The sequence below is a fragment of the Pan troglodytes genome, chromosome 5 (assembly GCF_028858775.2).
Source record: "Pan troglodytes isolate AG18354 chromosome 5, NHGRI_mPanTro3-v2.0_pri, whole genome shotgun sequence".
Taxonomy (NCBI): Eukaryota; Metazoa; Chordata; class Mammalia; order Primates; family Hominidae; genus Pan; species Pan troglodytes.
Genome location: NC_072403.2, coordinates 99407184 through 99431529, shown reverse-complemented (window position 1 = coordinate 99431529; position 24346 = coordinate 99407184). Strand labels below are relative to the sequence as shown.

Genomic DNA, 24346 nt, shown 5'->3' with positions numbered 1-24346 from the left:
ATGTCATAAATTCATAAAATATTGACCCTGCTTACCTGAGAATATGGAATAAATGTTTCAAACTGTTGATGAAGTTCCAATAGCTGAATTAACTCTGTATTTTTTTTGGCCTTTTCTCTAACTATGTCAATATAATGTTCAGGATTTTCTGCAAATGAATATGCAGCATCTTTACTATTGAATGTGTAATATTTTTCTTTATATTTTAAAATTCCAATTGCTGGATTTCCTGAAAATAAAAAAAGAATTAGATATGAAATGTCTTGATCACTTATGAAATATTGTTATTCTGGACGGGCATGGTGGCTCACGCCTGTAATTCCAGCACTTTGGGAGGCCAAAGCAGGCAGAACACCTGAGGTCAGGAGTTCAAGACCAGCCTGACCAACATGGTGAAACCCCGTCTCTACTAAAAATACTAAAATTAGATGGGCGTGGTGGTGTGCACCTGTAATCCCAGCTACTCAGGGGGCTGAGGTAGGAGAATAGCTTGAACCTGGGAGGCGGAGGTTGCAGTGAGCTGAGATCGTGCCATTGCACTCTAGCCTAAGTGACAGAGCAAGACTGTCTCAAAAAAAAAAGAAAAAGAAATATTGTTACTCTGTGTTTGTAACATACCATAGAACCATTCCTCATCCACTCCATTTTTTTTTTTTTTTTTGAGACTGTGTCTCAAAAGATAAGTTGATAAGACTGCGTCTTATCAACCTGGCTGGAGTGCAGTGGCGCAGTCTCAGCTCACTGCAGCATCAACATCCCGGGCTCAAGAGATCCTCCTGCCTTACCCTCCCAGGTAGCTGGGACTACAGGCATGTGTCTCCCAACCTAGCTAACCTTTTTTGTAGAGATGGGATTTCACCACATCACCCAGGCTGGTCTCGAACTCGTGGACTCAAGCGATCTGCTCACTTCGGCCTCCCAAAGTGCTGAGATTACAGGCATGAGCCACTGTTCCTGGCCCTTCCACTCCTTTTTTTTTTTTTGAGACAAAGTCTTGCTCTGTCACCCAGGCTGGAGTCCAGTGGTGTGATCTCAGCTCACTACAACCTCTGCCTCCTGGATTCAAGCAATTCTCCTGTCTCAGCCTCCTGAGTAGCTGGGATTACAGGTGTGCACCACCACACCCAGCTAATTTTTGTATTTTTAATAGAGACGGGGTTTCATCAAATTGGTCAGGCTGGTCTTCAACCCCTGACCTCAGGTGATCCACCCACCTTGGCCTCCCAAAGTGCTGGGATTACAAGCATGAGCCACCACGCCCAGCCCCTTCCACTCCATTTTTAACATATCAGTTATGCTTTTATTTTGCTAAAATGTTATAATTATCATTTTAATTTATACATTTTTAAATGATATGTGAAATCCATACTAATTATATTTTTATGTTAAAGTATGATTTTAAACTGTATTTTATGTAAAAATACTTTCCACTATTCAGATATAAAAATTTTAAAAATCTTTTATGAAAAGCCACTTACTCATCTGGTAGATTTTTCAAAGCTACTTCAACTAACTACTGCAAGGACTATGTTTAAAATAACCCAGTAAGAACTACAAAAATGGGACATCTTTTCCAAAACGCAAATTTGCATATTAGCAAATATTTTTCACTGTAAAAAGATACTACATAGACTATAGATAATTAAATATCCACATAGTTTGTGGAAGTTGTATTAGAAAGAGCAACACTGTCTTATTCATTTATTCTTTCATTTATCCAACAAATAGTTATTGACCATGTTCATGGTGCTAAGGCTATAGAAGATAACAAATTCCCTGCTCTCAAAAAATCACAAATATATCATAGGTCACAGAGTGACATGTGCTACGTGAAAAAAATAATAAAGCAGGTTAAATACATAGTAAAAGGAAGAAGTGTGCAATTGATATTTTTAATTGAGTGATTAGGGAAGGCTGAATAAAATGAGGCAGCAAGGCGATTAGCAACCTGGGAGGCAGAGTTTTTCCAAGAGTGCAAAGGCTCTGAGGTGAAAGTGGGCTTCAACTATTCAACAACAGCAAGAAAGCCAGTGCCACTGGAGTGGATCAAACGAGGCAAAGCGTGGTAGGCAATGAAGTCAATGAAGTCATCGGAAAAGGATTCTGACTGGTAAGCGCCAGTGTTACCCTGGGATTTAAGGCATGTGGTCTCCACTCCTGAATGGAAGAAGGGAAGTTCTACAGAATTCATCTGAGGTAATGCAGGTTGCTGCTGCCCAGAAAATAATGAAGTAGAAATAATGTAGTAAGCAGAAATCGTCAGAATTCACTTATCCAGAGAGGAATATGAAACTCATGGCCCCAAAAGCTCTTCTACTTTTCTACTTCACCCTCTTTCTTCTTAGACCCAGAGTTGGGAGACCCTGGAAGGGACCATACAGACCTCCTGGTTGATCCTTTTCATTTTCTTGAGGAGAAACTGAGGTCCACAGAAGGTGTGAGATTTCATAAAGGTTACCTAGTTCACTAAGGACACAGACCAGGCTCTTCTGAACCCTAGCCCATAGCTTTTCCAACCATATCATGCTTCCTCTGCCATCACCCCACATCCGTGTTTCTCCTTTCCCTTCTTATTTGTGTGAAACAGGGAAGGAAGGAAGGAATGGAGAGGGGGAGGCAGGAGGGGAGGGAGAGAGGGAGGGAGGAGAAAGAAAAGGAAACTATCTACATTCCATTGCATTTTACTTCTGCATGGCTCTTGATTGTTTTCTCCCCAGTATCAGTGACCCTCACTGGGCCTCAGAATATTACTTTCAACTTCCCACAGTAAATATCTTGTTATTCCCATTATCAAAAATGTAATAACATTTTTTAAATGAGCCAATTGTGTGTTCTCTCTAGCCTGTATACCCACAATCCCAATAGTTATTTTTAATGAAAAAATACCCAATTGTGAAACATAACAAAAGAAATAAAGAAAAAAATAATGAAGAAAGAAGAAAAATAAGGTTAATGGCGTAAAGTAAATTAAGACACAATCTTGTCACACTGTTTTCATTCTAGCCCTGGCAGGCTTTTTCTTATTCACAATTCACACAGCACTTTTTGGATGATAATTTCTTTCATCTCTAACTCTGATTTATTCTTTATTTTGGAGAAGCTCTAATAATATATACATCACAGAGAAATTTTACTTGATATTAGCCATTTCCTTATAGGCGTCTAACAGAGAAATCCTATCTATGCCAGTGAAATATAACTGCAAAGTAACAAAGAATATTTTTTAACAAACATGTCAGTCAAATAAGTGTTGCTCTTTCAGTAATTACTTTGGAAGATATATTTTTAGTAATGTTGTGTAACATTTCTTTTGTTTTATTTTTGAGACAGTCTCACTTTGTTGCCCAGCTGAAGTGCAGTGGAGTTATCTCAGCTCGCTGCAATCTCTGCCTCCCGGGTTCAAGTGATTCTCCTGCCTCAGCCTCCCAAGTAGCTGGGACTACAGGCGTGTGCCACCATGCCTGGCTAATTTTTGTATTTTTAGTAAAGACAGGGTTTCGACATGTTGGCCAGGCTGATCTCCAACTCCTGACCTCAAGTGATCCACCCGCCCTGACCTCCCGAAGTGCTGGGATTATAGGCGTGAGCCACTGCATGCAGCCAATGTCGTGTAACATTTCTAGAATTCTTCATTGGCCATATGAGTCATCCCCTTTCAATGGTACTGCAGCATCCATATTGCATAACACATATACACTTTCCATTACTAATCACTTATAATTTCTTGCTTATGTCAGTCTACCAGAGCACCTCCAAAATGAAGACTTTGTCTGGATCATCTTTGTAGATCCTTTGTTAGTTCACCATTAGATTCCATAAAGTTTTTAAAGTGAATATTCAAGTGACAATGACAGAACTCCATATAAAGAAAAAATCGGGGAAAGGAGAGCAGTCTCATTTCCAATGATATACCTGGAAGGAGAAGACCATCTGTTGCAGCAAACGTGTAAGCACAAAATCCCCGATATTGAATTAACAGTTTATCAAAATTTGCTGTTGTTTCTGGGAAAAGCCATTCTAGTTTTCTGAAATCTGCCACATTTACTCTATCTTCTAAAATGAAGGAGAAGAAGAAAAGCTTTAATTCAGTGAGAAAGTTAAATTTCCAAAATAAATCAGCAGTAGCTCATTCTAAACATTACCTTTTTATTGCTTTGTACTTTTCCCGATGGGCAAAAACTTGATATTCACAAAACCAGATTTATGAGGACGTCTATTCAAGCAAAGAAATACAAATGACCTCAGTGACATATAACGTCACGTAAGTTTCTGGGGCAAACTTGGAGGTAGGATTTTGCTCCAGAATGAAGAACAGAAAGGAGAGGCCATTTCTGACAAGCATGCTCTGCTGCTGAGAGAAAAGCTGACTGGGGCACTTCCGAAAGTGTGTGGTGCTTCCTGCTGCTGCAGAGTAAATAACCCAAGGAGTTGAGCAGAATAGACTGGCTGCTATGTGACCCAGAAAGAGATATATTGACCTCATTCAATATAGTGTTGTTCTTAATAATATGCTAGGTGGCAAAATATGTTTAATATGATGCTTATAAACTAGGACTATTGCTTCTTGAAACAACAGAGAAGGTTCTGAGCAGAAAGTCAAGAAAATGTTACCTGATTTTGATAACAAGGTGTGTAATTTTTGTTCTTTATATTTTTAAAAATTCTTCCTACTGTTGGTTAGCTTACCTATTTACATTTGATAAGCAAACTGAATAAATTTTTACACAAATAATACCACGTATTTATAAAACATTGTTCCCGAAGTTTCTTAGCTTTCACAATCTCACGTACACTTCTGTGCCTGGTTCTAAACCCAAAAAGCAGGCACCACAAACGATCTTGTGGCTACCACTAAAAGTAAAATGCATAATTTAGAGAAAATAAATCCTCTCTCTTTTTTCCTGATATGCCTGAAAGCCTCTAACAATGACAATATGTGGCAGGTGTAAATGAAATTCTTTTAGAACAACACTGGCTTGACCAATTCAATGGAGTGGTAATTTAATAGTGTTCTAGTGAATAAAAAGTTCTGACGTATGGTAGAAAATGACACACCTAAATCTAAGAAGTTGCAGGTAAACAGTCTTGCCAATATGGTTAGCTTAATATACACTGTTGGAGATACTTTAACTTTTCAATTTCATTTAATATTTGCTTACATATGCTGCTTTAATGAAATGAAATGAGTAAAAAAAAACTTGAACTGAAAGGATATTTTTTAGTTCCTGATTTAGTTTTCAGTTTTTATGTATTCTAATAGTTTGGGAAATGACTGCTATATTTTTATTTTTCATCTTTAAAAAATAGAATTTGAAAAGAAAATTCATAGAGTAAATTATTAATTTCATTTTCTGAAAAAACTCTCTTTTTATGCAACATCAACATCTCAAGTCCCAAGCTCTTTTTTGGCATTCCTCATAAATGTTAAAGTGTCTTTAGCTAAGATAGAAGGGTCTAAAATGGTTAAAAGTTTATTGATAAAGATTGTTTTTCTGTAAGAATCAATGCATCTTCTAAAGGACCTAAATAAGCTCAATTAATTTTACAGGGATAACATTTATTGGTTTGTAAATTCCCAACTTGAATCTGAGGTAGATATATAACAAATAACATTCTAAAGAAATGGAGCTTTATTTGCAACAAAATAGCAATGATTAATATTCTTTTCTCCAACAAATCAATAATAAAATTACTAGGACTGCAGTAGAAACACATCTGCACAAAAAATGATTGTTAACCAAAACATGAACGATAACACTAAGAATGGTTATTGCTGGACAGTAAGTTATTCAGTTTACATTTTTTCTGTTTTCCACATCTCCTCTCATAAACATTAGTGCTTTTTTTTTTTTTTTTCTTTTTGAGATGGAGTCTCACTCTGTCACCCAGGCTAGAGTGCAATGGCACAATCTTGGCTCACTGCAACCTCTGACCCGCTAGGTTCAAGTGATTCTCCTGCCTTAGCCTCCCCAGTAGCTGGGATTACAGGCGCCCACCACCATGCCCGGCTAATTTTTGTATTTTTAGTAGAGACGGAGTTTTGCCATGTCGAACTCCTGGCCTCAGGTGATCCACCCGCCTCGGCCCCCCAAAGTGCTGGGATTACAGGCGTGAGCCACCACACCCGGCCCTCATTAGTACTTTATAAACAAGAAAAATGTTTAATGCTTTATAAGAAAGATATGAAATTTTTAGAACAAAAGAGTGACTTTATTCTAGAGGTAATTTTAAAAAGAAGAGGAAATAATGGATGATTTTCATTACCCATGTGTTCTTTCATTCTACACACATCAGTTTTCACAGTCGCTCCACTAAGATGACATTGCATCACTCTCTCAGGAAAGTATAGTTCGTGAGCACCCAAGAATGGCTGAATGTGAGTGAATAAATTACTGAGGACACCAACCACAATAGTTTCGTCTTGCAAGCTGGTCCACAGAGTAGAAAGTGCAATGAAGATAGGCTGAGGAAGAGAAAAAAAATATTCAAAATGCAACTGTGTAATAAAATTATAAATCACTGTACTCTTTAAGATAAATACAATTGTCATTTGTAAAGAAGTTAATTCTCCCTAAGCAAAAGTCTTACGAACTTAGACAGTAGACTTTAGATAGAAATTTAACTCATAAATTATGAGAAAATAAACTTGCATTTTATTTCAAAGCATTTTATTTTAGTACGATTATTATAAAGTTAGTTTACTTTAAAAAGCCAAAAACATGTGATCACCTAAGAAAGATTTATGGACTCTTCACCTCAAAAAACCAAGGGAAAAATGTCTTAAGAAAAAAAAAAAATACGGCCAGGCACAGTAGCTCACACCTGTAATCCCAGCATTTTGGGAGGCCAAGGTGGGCGGATCACCTGAGGTCCGGAGTTCAAGACCAGCCTGGCCAACATGGCGAAACCCCGTCTCTACTAAAAATACAAAAATTAGCCGGGCGTGGTGGTGGGCACCTACAATCCCAGCTACTCGGGAGGCTGAGGCAGGAGACTCGCTTGAACCCAGGAGGCGGGGGTTGCAGTGAGTTGAGATCAGGCCATTGCACTCCAGCCTGGGCAAAAAGAGCAAAACTACTTCTCAAAAAAAAAAAAAAAAAAGGAGGGTGGAGCAAGGTGGCAAAATAGAAAGTTCCCCCCACGCACCGTGCAAGGACACCAAGTTAACACCTATTTATACAGAAAAAAACACCTTCATAAGTACCAAAAATCAGATGCTGAAGATGTGTTTAGAGGAGAATGAACACAAAAGTGTCACTGAAGACCATTTTTTGTTTGTTTTCCTGACTGATCATCTAATAAAATATAACAATATTAAGAAAGTAAAAAATAAATTAAAAAGCTAAATATGACTCATTATAATTAGATTTTTTCTGGCCAAATCATTGCAAAAGAACCTGGAAAGTATAGAGATATATCTTGGGCCATGTTTTGTGAGCTGCAAGTTAAAGATTTGAGGCCAGTGAGATGTTTCTTATTCCTATTAAAGGTCACTGACTTATAGAACAAATGAAAAAATCAATAAGGCCCCACATCTAAGTTAAACAATTTAGCCTTTTGTTTCTTGGTTTTTAAACCAAATACTGGGGATGACTGCAGAAAGTTATTACAGCCTCATATCCTCTATAATAATACTACATATAGGCTGGGCGCAGTGGCTCATGCCTGTAATCCCAGAACTTTGGGAGGCCGAGGCGGGCAGATCACGAGGTCAGGAGATCAAGACCATCCTGGCTAACACAGTGAAATCCTGTCCCTAATAAAAATGCAAAAAAAAATTAGCTGGGCTTGGTGGCGGGCGCCTGTAGTCCCAGCTACTCGGGAGGCTGAGCTAGGAGAATGGCGTGAACCCAGGAGGCGGAGCTTGCAGTGAGCCGAGATTGCACCACTGCACTCCAGCCTGGGTGACAAAGCGAGATTCCGTCTTGAAGTAAATAAATAAATAAATAAATAAATAAATAAATAAATAAATAAAAATAATACTGCACATACATTTTATACCTCCTTATCCAGATAAGGTTTGCCAGGTTTGTCCATAAAATGGTGCAGATAATCAGAAACTCAATGTAAGTGCAGTCCTGGTAAACAAAGTGATTATTATCTGTCTTTTCAGAAAGGTCACAAGTTACATCATCTCTGTACTGGAGGCAATTTCTGACCAGCTACTATGAATACATTTTCAACCACAGTACAATGATTATTTCTGTTGTCACAGCCAATACTGATATGGTTATCATACTATACAGTTGCAGTTCCTTTAGTAGCAGTTGCTTATGTGGGGGAATTCTCTCATCCAACTTATAGCACACTATTACGGCAAAGTAACCATAAAGAACAGGATCAATTTATACAAAACATTATATTTTTAGAAATTAAATACAATTATAATGACTTGCGATCCAATATTATAGGGCTCAAAAGGAAATTCACCTTAAGGTCAAAGTTTATGACAAATACTTACAAAGACTTGTGATGTTGGGACCGCTATCTTTGATTTTATGGTCATTTTTAGTTGTTCCAGATGGGCTCCTAACTGTTTTGTCATCATTTCCACTTCTTGAGCACCAGTAATTATATCTGACTGTGAAAACAACATAATTTGCATTAATATTTTTATAATTCTACTATAAAAATCATATGTGTTTCAGACCATACCTGCTCCCCACATCCTCTGAAAGTAGGCTCAATGACAGCAGGAAGTCTGTTCTCCGCAAGATCCTCAACACCTAGAACAGTACCAGCATATGTATGGGGCTCCCAAGATATTTGTGAGATGGATGAATCTTTTGAAATACAATAGATATAATTTTTCTTAAATGTATACAGGTATTCTTAGATTTAAATATAATTGCATTCTTGAGAAATGGATCCTCAAGAATCCGTTTTTGTATAGCTGTTATTTTCCTATTCCTCAATGATAAAATTAATTAGGGGTTCCTCTGAAAATTATGTTGATAACAAGATTTAATAAAATCACATTGAGAAAAACCTGTTAGGAGTGAGCCAGCAGGGCACTGCAGGTTGGCAAGCTAGTGAGATCTCACCTGTGATGTATGCCATATGGTTTAGGGGATGCCAGAATCCTTGTACTGAGCAGGGGATATTCTTGAAGACCCTGTCATAGAGTTCATCATTGAAATGACTCACAAGGCAATGTGAATTGGAAGACGAGGTTGAGTACAAGTTTACAATATTGTTTTCTTGATTTGAAGGGACCTAAGGAAGTTTGCTAGGGTTAAAGACTTGATTACTATGAATGCAGAACTGAAATGAACTGGAAAACCATTTGACGAAGTAAACTATGGATCTTGACACCTTTTGTACTTTCTGAAACTTCATTATCGTCTGGGGGAAGTACATATATTAACTGTATATTTTCTATAGTAAGGTCCTGATAGATATCAAGCCATGTAACTGAAAGATGGAGAAACACAAAGTTTTCAGTTTTTATTTTCATGCCTTCAATTTTACGGTGATCCTTGCGCCTTTAATCGCCTCTCTTTACATAATAAGCATACTTGAAATACTTCTTGGGTTTCAATGATCACACATAATAAGTTAAAGTACCTTGTAAACCATTTATTTCTTTCTGACTTTTGACTATCTAAAGGATGAAGTAGTATTTATATGTTAGCTATATTTGTGCCATTGTAAGCTATACTGTAGCTATTTATTATGCAAGATCTAAAAGATATATTTGACTTTATGATAACTAAGACATGCTTCATGTATCCTAAAGTTTTTGGACAACAGTAAACTGAAAGGTTATTAAAGGTAGTGAACTGGTTTGTGATCCTTCTAAGGAGATGATATATAAAAATACGGTTCTTTGTAAGAATTTTTATCTGTCTTAAAAGAAAATTTGTCTTAATATTCTTTTCTTCATATAACAAGAGTGGTTATTTTTCAAGAAACTAAAAGTTTCACGTGAATGCTTGTTGGAAGGCATTTTTGATTTAAAACCTTCTGAGGCTTATAAAATACTATCTGTTAAGTTTTAGGAGAATTCATTTTCCCATATCAGATTAAATCTTCTCAGAATAAATGCTTTCAGTAGCAAGAACAGTTTTAAAAGTTGATGACAGGATAAGCATTTGGGATAGTATTCTATTAACATATTTCTAAGTACTTGTTCACTGTGGAAATGTGTACTTGATTAAAACATATATGGCTATGGAAACTGCTTTTGCAGTTCAGGATATACAGGTTTGTGTGTATTTAGCTTATTGTAAAGCCCTTACCTTAAAATAAGGATTAAAATTACATTTAAATAGATCACTGAATGTTACTCTTTGTGAAACTGAACTTTTTGTGTGACACAAACATTATAAATCAATACTTGGGAAACTTTAACTTTCTTAATCTATTGATACAAGGAATAAAGTATGAAAAATTAAACAGAAAAAAGTTGCATTGAAGAATGCAGAAAATCTTAAAAGTCACAGCATTGAAAGAAAAACAATATATTTGATACAACAATCATGGTCTGAAAATAAGTTGCTAAACACTGAATTTGAAATAATTATATTTGGCCAGGCACGGTGGCTCACGCCTGTAATCCCAGCACTTTGGGAGGCTGAGGTAGGCGGATCATGAGGTCAGGAGATCGAGACCATCCTGGCTAACACGGTGAAACCCCATCTCCACTAAAAATAAAAAAATTAGCTGGGCGTGGTGGCACCTGCCTGTAGTCCCACCTACTCAGGAGGCTGAGGCAGGAGAATCACTTGAACTCGGGAGGCGGAGGTTGCAGTGAGCCAAGATCGAGCCACTGCACTCCAGCTTGGGCAACAGAGCGAGACTCCGCCTCAAAAAAATTAAAAAAAAAAATGATTATATTTATTCTTACTATGTGCTAAGCACCACATTAAATACTTACAAATACAAAAAGGGATGAGTACAAATGAGAAAATCAAAGAATAGTAAGGTAAGTAAATTGTCTAAGTATATGCAGCTAATAAGGGGTAGCAATCTTGGTGGATCCCAAACCATCTGAGCCCACAGCCCAGCTCTTAACCATTATACTGTGTTGCCCAAGATGTCACCAGAAATGGTTGTGGTGTGGGTTTATCAGTATAGCATAAAAGAATGACATCTATTTGAAGAGAAAAAGGTGCATCTGAATTCTCAGACATCTGTATGTAGCCTAATTATATGCTTTCTAGACTCTTTTAAATGACAAAAATAATTACTTCATGAGTACTATCAACTATTATCATTGTATTACAACTAACAAATTTTTATTCATAAATGTAACGTGTATCCTGTTTTAATTTTACCCATACTGCTGTTTAAGCTTTACTCCTCCTCCTGCTTTATTCTTACACTATTATCTATTATATCAAATAGGTCTCTTGTCTACCCTCATAGAGTTTTTTCCCCCTTGCTTGTTAAGTTTTGTTTTAGGAATCAATACGAAAATGCAGTCTTTAAAGTCTTTTAAGATTTATGCAACAGCAACAAGAAACAGGAATACATTTGCATACGTTCTCCAAAATAAAAGTTGCATTTGACATGCAATACTTATTAAAACCTACAATTAAAAATATCCTAAGGCTAGGCCGGGCGCGGTGGCTCACGCCTGTAATCCCAGCACTTTGGGAGGCGGAGGCGGGTGGATCACGAGGTCAAGAGATAAGAGACCTTCCTGGCTAACACGGTGAAACCCCATCTCTACTAAAAGTACAAAAAATTAGCCGGGCGTGGTGGCGGGCGCCTGTAGTCCCAGCTACTCGAGAGGCTGAGGCAGGAGAATGGCGTGAACCTGGGAGGCGGAGCTTGCAGTGAGCGGAGATCACGCCACTGCACCCCAGCCTGGGCGACAGAGCGAGACTGCGTCTCAAAAAAAAAAAAAAGAAAAAAGAAAAATAAAAAAATATTCTAAGGCTGGGCGCAGTGGCTCACACCTGTAATCCCAGCACTTTGGGAGGCTGAGGCAGGTTGATCACTTGAGGCCAGGAGTTCGAGACCAGGCTGGCCAAGATGGTGAAACCCCGTCTCTACTAAAAATACAAAAAAATTAGCCAGGCGTGGTGGCGCGTGTCTGTAGTCCCAGCTACCAAGAAGGCTGAGGTAGAAGAATCGCTTGAACCCTGGAGACAGAGGTAAACCGAGATTGCACCACCGCACTCCAGCCTGGGTGACAGAGCGAGACCCTGTCTGAAAAAGAAAAAAAGAAAATACTCTAGACCCCTCCCCCAAGCTGTATTTGCAGGATCCATTCAGAGTAGGCACACTGAGCTTCTTGCTTTTTTTCTAATAATGTCCTAGAAATTACTCTACTTACATTTTACTAAAAAGAATTTATTCACAATCATCTGGAGTTGTTTTTTTTTTTTTTTTTTTTTTTTTTTTTGAGACAGAGTCTCACTCTGTGGCCCAGGCTAGAGTGCAGTGGTGCAATCTCAGCTCACTGCAGCCTCCACCCTCTGCGTTCAAGCGATTCTCCTGCCTCAGCCTCCCAAGTAGCTGGGATTACAGGTGCCTGCCACTGCACCGGGCTAATTTTTTGTATTTTTAGTAGAGACGGGGTTTCACCATCTTGGTCAGGCTGGTCTTGAACTCCTGACCTCATGATCAACCTGCCTCGGCCTCCCAAAGTGCTGGGATTACAGGCGTGAGCCACTGCACCCGGCCTTTTTTTTTTTTTTTCGAGATGGAGTTTCGCTCTCGTTGTCCAAGCTGGAGTGCAATGGTGTGATCTCGGCTCACTGCAACCTCTGCCTCCCGGATTCAAGAAATTCTCCTGCCTCAGCCTCTCGAGTAGCTGGGATTACAGGCTCGCACCACCATGCCTGGCTAATTTTTTGTACTTTTAGTAGAAATGGGGTTTCACCATGTTAGCCAGGCTGGTCTTGAACTCCTGACCTCAGGTGATCCGCCTGCCTCGGCCTCCCAAAGTGCTGGGATTACAGGCGTGAGCCACCACGCCCGGCCCATCTAGAGTTTTTAATTATAATATTAGTCCTCTAAAAATGCTATCACTTAAAAAAATTTTATCATAACATTCAAATGTTTGGCAAAAGCATGTGATCCCAGCATGTTTCTTTGTCTTCTTCCCCTTCCCTCTACCTTTTAAACACTTTTTATAAGTTCCTCATACTTTCTTCCACAGACAATTTTCAACAAGTCTAGTCAAACTTATAGAAGCAGAAATTAGAATGGAATCTCTGATGTTTAATGTTCTTATTACAACAGAAATAAAATATAATAAAACAAGCACAAATTCCACCTGATTTTTTTACTTGCCTTATCAAGAAAAATCAAGAAGCCCTGTGTTGTGTGTCTGTGAATGGGCCCTGCAAAAATAGCTTGGGGGGAAATAACTCTACAAAAATCTTGACTTACAGGTTTTAACAAATGTGCTGTCAAACGCAACTCTTACTTGCACAATAACATGCAGCTTTCCCTCTTTGGTGTCTGCCTTGCACTTTAAAAGCCCATGGAAGATGGAATTTTATTCTCTCAGTTAAGAGTCAACAAAACTACGATCATCACTCCCTTTTCTTTTCTAGAATATTTCAATGTGTTCACTGCAGAAGATAAAGGCCTGATTAAAACAAAATAATTCACTATCTTACCCAGGCTATATATTGGATTTTTTTTTTTTTTTTTTTTTTTGAGACAGTGTCTCACTCTGTCGCCCAGGCTGGAATGCAGTGGCACGATCTCGGCTCACTGCAACCTCTGTCTCCTGGGTTCAAGCGATTCTCCTGCCTCAGTCTCCTGAATAGCTGGGATTACAGGCACCCACCACTATGCCCGGCTAATTTTTGTATTTTTAGTAGAGACGGGGTTTCACCATGTTGGCCAGGCTGGTCTCGAACTTCTGACCTCAGGTGATCTGCCTGCCTCAGCCTCCCAAAGTGCTGGGATTATAGGCGTGAACCACCACGCTCGGCCTATATTGGATTTTTAAAATGTTCACATAAACTGAAACTTTGATGAGAGAATTTTTAAAAATCAAAATTGCTACTTAAAAATTTTTAATTAGTTCAAATAATGTGACTTTAAAACGAATATTCATAGATTTTAATATAGGAAAAATCTTGGCTAATTTTAAATTGATGCAGTTTATAATCTAGAGATAATACTGATTAAACCAATATCCATTTCATAATAATCAACCTTAATTGTCACTAAGACTGATGGGGAAGGACTGAATAGTTTAAAAACAAAACAAAACAAAACAAAAAAAGACTGTTTGAGCAGAGAATCAGAAAGTTAAGAAAACTCATCCTGATCCTGACTAAAGTCAGTACAAAACAGCCATAAAGAGTGCTTGGATAAGAAAATTAACTTTCTCAACAACGTGAGCAGCAAGGAGCTTGGAAATGAGATACTGTATGGAAAAATAAAAGCTCTTCAGCTTGTTCCACTAGACAAATGAAATCACAGCTGTTCAGCTAAGGCCCTAACAATGATGATGATGATAATCATAAACAACATCATCATCACTTTATTGAGCCGTTGCACCAGGCACTATGCTGCCTTATTTACACGGTGAAGACTATGAATAACCCCATTTTACAGATACGGAAACCAAGGCACAGGGAAGTTAAGCAGCTTCCTTACGGACACAGATTTAGTAAGTGGCAAAGTCATGATTAGAATTCATGTAGTCTGGTTGCAAAACCCACACTCATCATTTCTACATTTTACTCACTGTCCTCTCCAGCTGTGAGAAGTAGAACGCCAATGAGAATTTAAGACTTAGTTGGTGGATTCATGATTGAAAGCTATGAGAAGATTCTATACAATGAATGACATCTTCTGCAACATCCTTACAGTTGTGTGACAGTTTCTCAAGGTTCTTTCTTATAATATCACCTCTGAATACAGGTGACAAATGTGAATGTGAAGTTCTACTCCTGTGGACTCACATGCACTTCAAAATAAATTGATTACAAAATCCCCTTAGTAGCTGACTAGTTAACATAAGGCTGATAGCCACAAGGTAATGTAAAGGGAAATATCCACCCCAAGAGTGTGACTTGGTTTTTATTATTATTTATTTATTTATTCTTTTTAGAGATGGGGTCTTCCTTGGCTACCCAAGCTGGAGTGCAGTGGCATAGCCAAAGCTTACTGTATCCTCAAGCTCCTGGGCTCAAGCAATTCTCCTACCTTAGCCTCCCAAGTAGCTGGGATTACAGGTTAGTACCACCATGCTTGGCTAATTTTATTTTTTGTAGAGACAGGGTCTTGTAATGTTGCCCAGGCTGGTCTTGAATTCCTGGCCTCAAGCAGTTCTCTAACCTCAGCCTCCCAGCTAGGATCCTTCCTCCTGAAGACAATTAGATAGGCTAGTTGTGAGGACAACCCCTAGTTTGAATGAAGTCATGTCATCAGGACAGCTAGGTAAGGAGAGAGGACAGACCAAGTGCATCCAATAGAAGGACCAAGTCATTACAATGCAAGTTAAAAAGAAGAGGTGGTCAGAATACATCCTATTCTATCCCTCAAGAAATTAGCATTCACTCATACAAAAGACAGTTCCACTAACCGAGAGTCTCATAGTTACTGGAAAACAGAGGTTGTGTAAAAGTAAACAGTGACAAGTGAGAACATAACCTGCCATCATGCAGTAATTAACAGACTGTGTTTCTTACAACCCTAGAGTGTCAAGGGGATATCCCTTAGTGAAAAGGTCCTCCAGTCCCTTTATGTAGATATCTGTTTTATATTTGTAAGATTCTGAGTAAGTTTCTATCTGACAGAAAGGGCACTGCTACTTTTTAAAAAGTTTATAACCACCACTTTACCATATTTTTCAACTCTCTAGGGATACTGTTTGGCTTGTTCATTAGATCTAAAAACACCAGATATAAAAATCTTATCTGGCTAGGTATGGTGGCTTACGCCTGTTACCCCAGCACTTTGGGAAGCTGAGGCAGGAGGATTGCTTGAGGCCAGATGTTCAAGACCAGCCTGGACAACATAGCAAGACCCCAATCTATATTTAAAAAAAAAACAAAAAAAAAAAGTTTTTTTGAGTCAGGGTCAGGGTCTCCCTCTGTCACCTATGCCAGAGTGCAGTGGTGTGATCTTGGCTCACTGCAACCTCTGCCTCCTGGGCTCAAGTGATCCTCCCACCTCAGCCTCTTGAGTAGCTGGGAATACAGGCACATGTCACTGTGCCCGGCTAAGTTTTGTACTTTTTGTAGAGATGGGGTTTTGCCATGTTGGCCAGGCTGATTTTGAACTCTTGGGCTCAAGCGATCTGTCCACCTTTGCCTCCCAAAGTGCTAGGATTACAGACATGAGCCACTCTGCCTGGCCTACAAAAAACCTTTAAAAAAAAATTTTGTACCAGTTGTTACAGTGAGAACAAATAATTACACAAAAATTATTTGAAAGGCAACTACCTGCCAAACAATGTTACATACTTGCTCTGAACTAAAATAAACATAGTATTACTTACATATACACCACTGTTTAACTACAGCATGCTAACAATCATATTATCAAGTACCAATGAAAAAATACAAATTCAATTTCTACCAAAATATTTTCATTAAAATCAAAACCCAACTTTTCTGTTTCTATTTTGATTCCTAACCCTACCAAAGCAATATAAACCGAGCAGTTACTGAGGTTGTCTCGTTCATTAGTGACCTGGTTCTACCTGATGTGGCCTTATATAAAGAGATTGCATTATATAGAAAACGTCAGATCTTATGAACTTAACTCACCAAAATGATCTGAAGGAAGACCTCATATTGTCGTATATTATATAGCGCTTCTTTTAACATATATGGCTGAAGTTCAGCCCTCATGAGTGGGTCGTTGGCTGCCTTCTCAAGGATGGCTGTGTAGCGGTATACCTGGCTCCGGGCAGTCTCAAGCTGGTAATCAATATGCTGCATGGTGGCTGGGATTGCTACATGGAGAACAGCTGGCACTGTTTGTAAGAGTATGAAAAGGCAGCCATAAAGGAGACTAAAAACAATTAAGGAGAAGAAGCCTAGAAAGTAGTTACATTTTAAACATTAAGTTAGGGTTTTTTTCCCCAATCAAATTAGTAATAATGAGGTATGTGTTTCATGGGTCCCACAACATAAAGAAAATCTAGGCCGGGGGTGGTGGCTCACACCTGTAATCCTAGCACTTTGGGAGGCCAAGGCGGGCGGATCACGAGGTCAAGAGATTGAGACCATCCTGGCCAACATGGTGAAACCCCGTCTCTACTAAAAACACAAAAATTAGCTGAGCGTGGTGGCGCATGCCTGTAATCCCAGCACAGGAGAATCACTTGAACCCGGGAGGCGGAGGTTGCAGTAAGCCGAGATCGCGCCACTGCACTCCAATCTGGGCGACAAGAACGAAACTCCATCTCAAAAAAAAAAAAAAAAAAAAGAATCTAAAACAAGTTCAAACAAAAGATATTATCAGAATGATAACCCAGTTATAGTAGGTCAGCTTTTGCCACTAAATATAGAAGAGTTCAGAGAATAGGCAGAGTTTGGTATTATGTGTTGTTAACCATGTGCTTCCAGAAAAGCCACTGACCCTTCCTTTTGTATATCTTCTTTTCTAGTTATTAAAAAAAAAAAAAAGGAACGTTTGTTAAGAAACTCATCTGGATGGTGAAAAATGACAGAATAGTCTAGCAAGGAAGGGTCATTTATGAAAATGGAAATTTGACTTTTTAGAACAGTTTTTAAAATAGAAAAAATTACCCTTTTATACTAGATTAGTGATTTGGTGAAAGACACTAACACCTTATCAGTGGGCCTACAGGAGTACCAAATTTCATAAGGAAGTTACTTCTACTGGTAGGTACTTCATTAAATATTTCATAAGTACTTTCAAACTTATAAAGAATGCATTAAGTATATAACCACAAAGTAAATGCCCCCGAATTTAGAGATTTGAAATATCTCCTCGTGGATCTTTTCATTCCATTAACTGCACCAGGAACTGTTTTCAGGAAGATTTTTATTTTTTAAATAACTAAATTGTACTCCCTTTTGGTTACGGACTTGCAGTAATGAACACAAAGCCCCGCTGAACTGGGAGGTTGGCTTTGAGCAGGACCCTTCATTGCTTTCACTGATTCACTTTCTCCTACTAGCTTCATGGTACATAAAATGTAAAGTCTTGCCCCAGCAAAAGTAAAAATCACTACACATTATAAACAGTAGTTATTCTTAAGGAAACAGTAAAAAATGCAAATCTTAAATTTAAGAATGCCAGTGGTGTGTTGTTTATTATTTTCCTCACTGTGCAAGTTAAATTTTAAACATACATAACCTTTAGAATTAACCTAATGATATACCTACAATCATCAATGCCTTCTCCTCCTTTTCCACAGTCTCTGTTAAATAAACGAATTCCAGTAACAATCATGGTGAGTTCTTTCAGCTGGCGTTCTTTGTCCTTCTTAGAAAGAGTTAGAAATGTCCCAAGCTCTGCCTGAGGAAAAACACTCTGTAGAGCAGCTAAAATAAACCAGAAAAAAAAAAAAGGAAAACAAAATGATAGAATAAAGATATCAGACGTTAAATAAGGTTTTTCTTTAGCAGCAAGTTAAGGGTCTGAGTTACTTATATGATTCTTTAAATTACTGATACCTGATTATAGGATACATAATAAAACTTATCACACATCAAAGCTGGATTACTGAGAGTTATGCCATTGCCTCATGTCCATTTTTAATAATTAAGCATCCAGCAGTAACTTTTTGGCAATGGGCATGAAAACAAGCTTTCTAATTAGGAATCTGAGCCAAAAAATGGATGCTTTAAAATAATTATGGAAGAAAGCCATAGGAGAGCTAGACATTTTTCCTATTCCTCATTTTAAAGGATGAAAGAGGGCAAAGATTTCCTAAGGATAAAATGGTGCCCCTTTCCATCACCCATTTTAAATGACAGACTCAATTTCTTTCATCAATATGAAATATCCGTTTTCAGCTTTTCCATTTACTCAATCAGCCTGGTACCCTCAATCCTACTATCAATGTTTCTCTAATGGGGTGTAATAGGTGCCTAGATATGTACAGCTCTAGGAAAATTAGCAATATTTCACTTTCTAGAGGTGCTACTTGAGTTTTAGAATGGATACACAGTGTAAAAGGAGACTGGGTACATTTTAACTCATTTGTGCTGATTTTTTTTTTTTCAGATAAAAAGGGAACTTCAATCTTTAACACTTCTAATTTAACATGTTTTATAAAATGCAATGACCATATATTTTCACTTATGAAATGGAAATTGGTTATACTTTTTACCTGTTACCTCTCTGACAGTCTTGATGTCTGTAGGGGATCCAAGGCCAGAGCGGAGTAACACATAGCTGATAATCTTCCGGTAGAGGCTTTCCAACTCTTCTTTAGCACATGCTCTGTTATCTGTAATTTCTCGGGTAACAGAGCCTAATCTAGACTCTAGGACCCGGTGATGTTCTTCGAGAAATTCCACTAAAATTGCCAAATAACAATGTTCTATATATTTAATTTTTAGAATTCTTCTTACGTAAGAACTAGAGAAAAACTGGATTGGATATGGCAATTCTACTTCAGGAAAACAAGTAATTTCTTAAGCTGTAATAATGAAATAAAAAACAGTGGCCAGCATGTAGCCTCAAGACAAAAATCCAGGAGGGAAGATTTATTACAGTGACTTAAATGGAATACTTTGTCAAAACACCTAAGACTTTAAACAGCCAAACTAAACAGAAGATATCAGAAAAGGCTAAAACCTCCCAATTAAGCAGAAAATAAAGAAGACCATTTCTACAACATATATATTATATATTTTAATTTTAATACTATATGAAAAAATAAATATATACATATTATATATTTATGCTATATGTAAGCACATGTAGTATACTATACATAAGCATATATAGTAGCAGAAATATATATGTAGTATATATGTTCCTTTCGGTTACGTGTATTTTTATTTCAGTTCTAGATAAATTTCCTCTGAAAAGCATTATTGATAATATGATGTTGCATCGAGAACTGTATCCCTCCTCATTCCTCCTGTGATATGCTGAGGGACAGGCTTCACTTTGGCAGGACACTATGTTCCCTGAGTTGTTGCAAGTACAATTCTGCAATGACTCTATAAGACAACCCATATTACTATTACAAGGTCAATAATTAACATATCCACCACTCACAGTTTATACCTATACCCTTGCCACAAAATCAACTGAGAACTTTTTGCAAATTAAAAATTTGTTTAAATAACAAATTTAAAAATCTATAGGTTAAATTTTATCAATTATATGACTATTTCTTGCTTTAAAATTTCACTATTAAGCAAAAACGCAAGATATATACTTTTACATAGGTAGCATAACTGAAACTAACAAAGAGAAAAATCACCAAATTGTTAATAATGATTGTACTATACAGTAGAGGTAGAGGTAGTCCATAGAGAAATAGACTTGTTTTACATAGCAGGTGCAGAGGCAGTCCATAGAGAATTACATTTTCCTTTTTCTTTTGTTTCCAACTTGTCTTTGATGTATGCATTAAATTACTTACATAATGAGCCAGGCATGGTGGCTCACACTGATAATCCCAGCACTTTGGGAGTCTAAGGCGTAGACAGATCGCTTGAAGCCTGGATTTCGACACCAGCCTGGGCAACATGGCGAAATCCCGTCTCTACTAAGAATACAAAAATTAGCTGGGCATGGTGGCACACACCTATAGTCCCAGCTACTCGGGTGGCTGAGGTGGGAGAATTGCTTCAACATGGGAGTCAGAGGTTGCAGTGATCTGTGGATCGTGCCACTGCACTCCTGCCTGGGTGACAGAGCAAGACTCTGTCTCAAAAAAAATTTACATATTGAAACGTTTTCTAAACTTAAACTCCCCTTCGTTCATTTTTGAATAGTTACATAATTTAGGTAATTATAATGAGATAATAACATAAACCAGGAACAAGAAAATCTATAAATTAAAAACTTTTAACTTCAATGGGCTGAATTCCTAATTATTATGTATTAGTGCCACTGGAAACAATAATTATGAGCACAATAATTGGAATTCACTTTTAACACTCACAAAGGCCAATGGTTTTTTTTCATTTAGCATTTCTAACATTGTTGTATTCCTCAAAGTTGATTGCCAAAAATTAAATTGTTAAATTGATTAAACAATTAAGTTCATTGTCAACCAAATGAAGCCCTTCTTAGCTGAAATACAGTATGAAATTTTTTAAGTATAAAAATAGGTAGTATACATTACCTCGATTCGTATAATTCATATCGAAGTAGACTTGCATCTTAATAGTGTCCAGGGATGGATTTTTAGTATCCAATAGCCGAGTCATACAAAGCTAGAAAAGAATGTCCCATGAATACTTCCAGTTATAGTTTTTGAGACAGTCAAGTATTTCCTAAAGTTATTTTCAAAAATAAAGGGAAAAGCAGTGGTTCCTGATATTGATTCACCAATAACCCCTTTTATTTTTTTTTTCTCCTTGAGGACTTCAGGCTTTATAGTTTATTTAACCAATAACTTTTTTTATTTTTATAGATTTAGGGGGTACAAGTGTCATTTTGTTACATGGATATATTGCGTGTAGTGGTGAAGCCTGGGCTTTTAGGGTAGCTAACACCTGAATAGTGGACATTGTACCCATTAAGTGATTTCTTATCCCTCGCTCCCCTCTCACCCTCCCAAGTCTTCAATGTCTACTGTTCCACTCTCTATGTCCCTGGGTACATATTATTGAGCTCCCACTTATAAGTGAGAACATGTGGTATTTTACTTTCTGAGTTATTTCACTTAAGATAGTAGCCTCCAGTTCCATCCATGTTGCCACAAGACATGATTTCATTATTTTTTATGGCTCAATAGAACTCCATTGTGTGTATGTGTGTATACATTTTCTTTATCCAATCATCTGTTGATGGACACTTAGGTTGATTCCATATCTTTACTACCAATAACATTTGTTAAGTAATAAGTTATTTCCCTTGAGTTAACCAATAATCATCATGCCAGGTGGCTAGTAGTCTAGTTGAAGGCAAGAAACCTGATGTTTTGGTTAGTTTGAGCAGTCTAAATGTGGGTAAATGTTCCACAAAGCTTATATTCCAGTCTAAAACTCTTCTAGAGTTCCTCATTACTATTTATTTGTGCCTTGAACAACACTCCTCATTTTATTTTATAAAAAGCTGCTGCAGCTGGTGCAGTGGCTCACACCCGTAATCCCAGCATTTTGGGAGGCAGAGGTGGGCAGATCACCCGATGTCAGGAGTTCGAGACCAGCCTGGTCAACATGGTGAAACCCGTCTCTACTAAAAATACAACAATTAGCCAGGCATGGTGGCACACACCTGTAGTCCCAGCTACTCGGGAGGCTGAGACAGGAGAATCGCTTGAGAACCCGGGAGGTGGACATGGCAATGAGCCAAGATCATGCCACCACACCCCAGCTTGGGGGACAGAGCGAGACTCTGTCTCAAAAAATAAAATATAATTAAATTAAATTAAATTAAAATTAAAAAGCTGCTGCAACCACCCCCCTCTCTTCACAAAATTTCTCTGGTTCTACCCTTGATATTTCTTCTCCTGGTCTGTTTTCTCCTATGAGCCCCCACATAGATGGCTCATTCCCCTTCTCTGCCTTGCCTCTTTATATTGAATATCAACCTCAGTTTTTCTTTCCTTCTCTCATCTCTACTCGTCACCTCCCTCCCCCACTTCCTTCACTGCTCACTCTGTAGGCTGAATATACTGCAGCTGGCAGGCACTTGGCAGCATCACTCTCAACCCATCTCCCTGAGCACCAGCCCTGCTTTCCTGGGAGGAGGGAGGGGAGAATGCAAGACTGAGGATTGGACACTGTGTCTTTGCAGAAGCCTGTGCACCTGGATCCCTCCACATAGAGAAGTACTGTCCTAAAATGCACACTTAAAAAAATAGCTCATCCACATGATTTTTAGTTGAGAAAAAAATTGTCACTTGAATATAACATACGTTGTTAGTTTATGTACCTGTCGTACTAAAAGTATATTGGCTTGATTCTTTCCAACTTAGTTGAGTTGGGGAATTGGGGGGAATGGAAAACTCTTCTTGGGTCATGACAAGGAGAACAACTTATTTTCTGCCCCTCCTTGATTCTCTTCCACGGCTTTCCAATAAAATTTCTGACTGCCACAATCACTTCCCCTATTGCTAAGAACAAGCTTTATACCATCTTTTCTCTGCATCCTCACCAATATCTGTTATGTTTTTACTTTTTAAAGATATTCTAACTGGTGTAAGATTGTATCTCATTGTCAGAATAGAAAATCCAGACACAAAGCCACATACCTGCAGTCAGGTGATCTTTGACAAAGTCAACAGAAACATACACTGGAGAAATGACATCCTATTCAATAAATGGTGCTGGGAAAATTGGATTACCATATGCAGAAGAATGAAACCCATCCCAATGTCTCACCATATACAAAAATTAACAACTCAAGATTGATTAAAGACTTAAATGTAAGACCTGAAACTATAAAAATAACAGAAAAAAACCTAGGGCTGGGCATTGGCCTACGCAAAGAATTCATGACTTAAAAGTAAATGCAACAGAAATAGAGAAATTGGATTTAAATAAATTAAAAAGCTTCTACACATCAAAATGAATAATCAACAGAGTGAAAAGACAGCCTGCAGAATGGGAGAAAATATGTACAAACTATGCATCTGACAAAGGACTAATATTCAGGATCTACGAGGAACTCAAACTCGACAACAACAAATAACCCCATTATAAAGTGGGCAAAGGCCATGAATAGATATTTTTCAAAAGAAGACATACAAATCGCCAAAAAGCATGAAAAAAATGCTCAACATCACTCAGCATTAGAGAAATGCAAATTAACTTAGTTCTATTTAACTTCACAGTATATGACAAACTAGTTAATGCTTGCAATGTAAGACATTAGTAACAAGGTTTCACTAAAATACTGTAGCAGATGCTGCTACCTGCCCAATTTCCCTGCCCTTCCTTCCTTACTAACAGAGCCTCAATTTGGATTGGGGCAAGGATTTATTCATCTAAGAAAGAAAAAAGAAGTGAATGTCCCTGGATCACTTACAATATCATTCTGGTCAATAAATGTTAAGTAGATGGGAGGGATTCTGGGAAAATTATTATTTTCTGGATAGAAGGTGATAGACCCAATTGGCACACATATTTTGCCCTTTGTCTTTCCCCCTTCTTTCTGCCTAGAGGCAGGGTAGCTATCTTTTGACCACCAGATGACCATATTGCAAGGATGGTGTGCCCCAGGAAGCCAGGAAGAATGGTCTATGTCTCTCCAGATTTTGTGTTATGAGAAAAATACCTCGTGTATACTACTATTTTGTGGGCTTTTGTTT

At 37.9% G+C, this 24346-nt stretch overlaps 1 protein-coding gene across 8 annotated transcripts in view; it reads right to left on the bottom strand.

Annotated features, from left to right (window-relative positions):
* CFAP206 (cilia and flagella associated protein 206) overlaps positions 1-24346 on the bottom strand; it is a 91067-nt gene that overhangs the window by 27682 nt on the left and 39039 nt on the right. For all 8 annotated transcript variants that reach the window (XM_024357327.3, XM_063812523.1, XM_054686822.2 and 5 more), the window contains 8 exons: positions 21212-21302; positions 19235-19423; positions 18285-18443; positions 16695-16903; positions 8462-8581; positions 6265-6463; positions 3913-4053; positions 36-229 (listed from right to left, as the gene is read on the bottom strand). In XM_024357327.3, the coding sequence (XP_024213095.2) occupies positions 36-229; positions 3913-4053; positions 6265-6463; positions 8462-8581; positions 16695-16903; positions 18285-18443; positions 19235-19423; positions 21212-21302 (1302 nt within the window). The remainder of the gene's footprint in view (positions 1-35; positions 230-3912; positions 4054-6264; positions 6464-8461; positions 8582-16694; positions 16904-18284; positions 18444-19234; positions 19424-21211; positions 21303-24346) is intronic.